Source organism: Musa acuminata, chromosome BXJ1-11, assembly GCF_036884655.1.
Source record: "Musa acuminata AAA Group cultivar baxijiao chromosome BXJ1-11, Cavendish_Baxijiao_AAA, whole genome shotgun sequence".
Classification (NCBI taxonomy): domain Eukaryota; kingdom Viridiplantae; phylum Streptophyta; class Magnoliopsida; order Zingiberales; family Musaceae; genus Musa; species Musa acuminata.
The window spans coordinates 603,758-608,243 of NC_088337.1; the positions used below are offsets into that span (position 1 = coordinate 603,758).

A 4,486-nucleotide genomic window follows, 5' to 3' on the forward strand; every position below is an offset into this window, starting at 1 on the left:
TTGTTTTAACTTACCACTGACAAATTGATGATGAATCAAGGACATTTGTTACCAGTGTCAATGCAACAAGAAAGTAACATAGGGCTTGAATACTCGATGATACCTCTGATGAATGACAACCTTCGAGCAGAACAAAAGGAAGAAGAAGTAATAGTTTAGGATTGATTATGTTAACTATATATGAAATCTAAAACCGCAAGTGTCCATTAGTGAGCTATCAACGTCTCGAAGCAGTGCAGGCCATCCAACTCCACTGCAAATCGGGCTGCCCTTCCACTGGCCTCCGAACTCTTCCTCGCCTTTCCTCTCTCCTCTTCCTCATGCTCTCTGTTTCTTGCTGTACTCCTCCCTCTTGCTGCTGCACACACACGGAAGAATTGCTTATCCTGCACTGTCTTGGCAGTCACTATGAACAAAAGCAAACACTGGAACAGCTACAAGTGTCGATCCAAGGCAAGCTCACCTTGTTGTTGCGGAAGCCAAAATAACTAAGAGCCATTGCTGAGACAGAGGAACCACCATCGACCCCACCCATCTGATGACCAACTGCAGTTCTATAGCTCGATGAAGACTACGTTCCTAGTGTTATAAGGACCCGGAAGGGGTCACCATTGGTAATAAGGAGAGGGCATTGGATAAAGCTTATCCGTGTATTCTTTGGTGGGCCGACACAAACAAGGCCACGTTTCGAGGGGAAACTGACCTATTGAAAGGGTGCTTCCATGGCTGCTTTGCCTCATGTTGCTCTTCCTCGATTGCAAGTTGAGCCATATATAGTAGGCTTATATTTACAGTGAGCAGATCCTGGTCGGATTCGATCTCGAATCGAACTCGATGATGAAGCGGCAGCAAACTACACATGTCCAATGTATATAGAAAGACCAGAGGGGACCACCCTTCAGGCGTTAAGGCCAACATTACAATAGGTCATTTCACACAATGAATGAATGAACAGCATCTGTCGAAATAGATGGGCTGTCTTTGGGAACTTAAGTAGATACGGGTCGATCCAATTATAACTCGGATTTGGGCTCATAAATGGGCCTCGATGTTTGAAGCCCATTAATGACTAATCCGAGACAAATCTTGTTCAGAAATCCAACGGTGCCGGGAGCAACGTTGAGAGTGATCAGAACCGCACAAGCTAGGGCCACACCAAAGCTCCATTTTTCTGCGCATCCTTAACACCAAAGCTACTATAAATATCGCACTCGCGATCGAGCTCCAAACCCTATCGACTCTCCCTTCGCCGCCACTTCGTCGCCGCCGGGATGGGGCGCGTGATCCGAGCTCAGAGGAAGGGAGCGGGTTCGGTGTTCCGATCGCACACGCACCACCGCAAGGGGCCGGCGCGGTTCCGGAGCCTCGACTTCGGCGAGCGCAATGGGTACCTCAAGGGCGTGGTGACCGAGATCATCCACGACCCCGGCCGCGGCGCCCCTCTCGCCCGCGTCACCTTCCGTCATCCCTTCCGGTACAAGCTCCAGAAGGAGCTGTTTATCGCCGCTGAGGGCATATACACCGGCCAGTTCATCTACTGCGGTCGCAAGGCCTCCCTCATGGTCGGCAACGTTCTCCCCCTTCGCTCCATCCCCGAGGGTGCTGTTGTCTGCAACGTCGAGCACCACGTCGGCGATCGCGGCGTCCTCGCCCGCGCCTCCGGCGATTACGCCATAGTCATCAGCCATAATCCTGACAATGGCACGTCGAGGTCCTACTTTGCCCCTTAACGATCCTTTTTTTAGTTCTTTGTTGTTTTGAGTTTCGGATCTGAAGCCCGAGGAAAAAGGAAATTTTTTTGTTTGATGATTCATGCTCTCGTTTGTGATTTTTCTGAATCAAATGATTAGGTCCATCAGCTTATTGTAATATTTCCAACTTGACCTTTATAATGGATTTCTGTTGTGTTGTTATTTGGTATTATACGGTTTCAAATAGGAAGTCGATAAAGTAGGACATTTAGGTTTTCGTTGATTAAGATATTCAGATTTGTAATTTGACATTCTGAATCCTTCTGATGCAGATAGAATTGTTTGTTCAAAATTTTCTTTTTGATCTTCTATTTTGTGGGTTGTGAATGTGGTTACAGTTAGGATAAGAGTAGTGTAGTTGTCTTTTGTGTAGCATGTTTTAATATGATGTGATTAGTCTTTTATGTATATGAAAACTAGAATTGCTTAGATTATGATGTCAATGCCTCTCAGCTTGTGATAAATTTCAGCAAAAAATAGTGAGAAAGCAGAAGTTTTAACTTAGACATATGGCTAGAGAGGAAAGAAGGTAGGAGAGGCAAGGGATGTAGATCGGAAAGGGATAGAGATACAGATGAAAATAAGTGCAAGTTAAATTACTAAGAGAATTTGGGACCTTTAAATAGAGAAAGAATGATTATTGCTTCAGAAACTTGTATAGAGATTTAAATGCAAATCTTTTAGTTTCTCTCGGTTCCTATTTTGGGGGGCTTATTTTGGTTCCTGGTTTAGCTTTGCTTCTTTGCAATTAGTTTTTCTTCAACTTTGATGTTCGCTTGACAAGGAGAGAAGCATATGAAATCAACTATATCACAACCTGTAATATTAAAATGAGGAAGTTTAGTTTGTTGGTTGGTTTAGAAAAAACTAGGCTTGAAAGTTCTATAATTCAAGTATAGCCCGATCTTGACTTCACCTGCACTGTCTGGATAGATATGAAAAAAAGGAATAGGTATTGCATCTTGAACAAGTATAAAGGGGGTGATCTAAACATGGGCATAATTACTTGTGTTTATTTAGCAGACATAAATTTCTTACTCTTGCTTGTCAATAGGGAAATGTAATTATAATGCTTGTGGTCTTCACATTCCATTTGTGCATGTATGTTTATTCAGTAAATGTGTACAGTAAAAATACCATTGTTTGCTGAAGCTGTTGCTGTTTTTATTTTTTGATGGGTTTTATTGCCATATTTATTCTTGAATCAGTTCCTCAGATTCTAACTCTCCGGCAGCAATGATCATTCCTTAATTCTTGAGTGTGCCATTTTTGCATCTGCTTTGCATATTATTTTTTGGACTTGAATGTAGGGCGATTTCCTTAGAAAATACATATATTTTGAGGATTGAAATGATTTTTCAATCGGTGACTCCTATTTTGCTTTTTGCCCAATAGCATCTTTAATTTTAACATATCCAAATTACCCCTGAAATTTTCCCACTTATTATAGTGTTTTGACATGTTACAATGTTTTTTTTGTGTTATACTTTGTTTTGATCACCATAATAAAAACACTATAAACCCTATTTGAAAACATTGTAAATGAGCCAAATAAAATCAAAACACTACTAACCATTTGATATATCATACTATGATATATAGTGTCATAATGGTCTACAAGGAATAATAATTAAAAAGCACAATATGATGTCACTTATAGCATCTTTCAATAACGTTTACAATGTTTTTCGTACCTTAATAAAAATGTTGTAAATATAAAAGTTTGTCGTATCATGGCATGCTGCTCGATACGAGCGGTAAGTACCAATCCAATAGGGGGTTGGTATGGGTAGTACATATTAGTTTGTCGAGACATCCTATTGTATTGTGTCTCAGTATGTTGGTACGTATCATATCGACGATAGATTGGTACATCAGTGTAGATGGGTTAGACGGACCATGATAAATACTATTGAAAAACATTGTAAATGAGCCAAATGAAAACATTGTAACAGTCTAAAACTAGTAAAAAAATGGGTGAAAAGATTTGGCAGAAAAATTAAGGGATATTTTTAAATTAAGGGTATTGTTTGGGAAAAAACAAAAGAGAGGGTATTGATTGGGAAATACTTAAAATGTGAGTATCGTTTGGGAAATTGCCCTTGAATATATATATATATATATATATATATATAATATCCTGGAGCTTACTGAAAGACTTGAGTGTTATGTTCTTTTTGCTCTGAATTTTTTGTAGGATCAAGCTTCCATCCGGAGCCAAGAAGATTGTCCCAAGTAATTGCCGCGCCATGATTGGGCAGGTTGCTGGTGGTGGGAGAACTGAGAAGCCAATGCTCAAGGCAGGCAATGCATACCACAAGTTCAGGGTGAAGAGGAACTGCTGGCCTAAGGTTCGTGGTGTGGCCATGAACCCTGTGGAGCATCCTCACGGAGGAGGAAATCACCAACACATTGGCCATGCTTCCACTGTTCGCCGTGATGCTCCTCCTGGGCAGAAGGTTGGTCTTATTGCTGCAAGGAGGACCGGTCGTCTACGGGGACAGGCTGCTGCCACTGCTGCAAAGGCAGAGAAGACTTCTTAGTTTGCTAGCAATAACAAGCGTATGGTACCTTGGTTTCATTTGATGAGAGTATAATGGTGGTGACTTTTGTTAATGTTGTGCTGGACCCATCTGGACAGTTATTGCCAGAACAGTTTTTTTTTTTTATTAATCTTGTTAATGAATTGGCTACTTTGATTTACATATAAGATGTTGGTTGAATCACCAGGTTCA

At 41.2% G+C, this 4,486-nt stretch overlaps 1 protein-coding gene and 1 long non-coding RNA gene across 2 annotated transcripts; one reads left to right on the top strand and one right to left on the bottom strand.

The window, feature by feature from the left end:
• Positions 1-671, bottom strand: LOC135596519 (uncharacterized). The gene is made up of 2 exons (XR_010480954.1): positions 464-671; positions 1-358 (listed from the first exon to the last, which is right to left on the bottom strand). It is a non-coding gene; the product is annotated as an uncharacterized LOC135596519 (long non-coding RNA).
• A 548-nt stretch (positions 672-1,219) lies between these two features.
• On the top strand, positions 1,220-4,486 carry LOC103970073 (large ribosomal subunit protein uL2-like). The gene is made up of 2 exons (XM_009383711.3): positions 1,220-1,711; positions 3,949-4,486. The coding sequence occupies exons 1-2, from the start codon at positions 1,272-1,274 to the stop codon at positions 4,292-4,294; spliced, it is 786 nt and encodes a 261-aa protein (XP_009381986.1). The 5' UTR covers positions 1,220-1,271; the 3' UTR covers positions 4,295-4,486.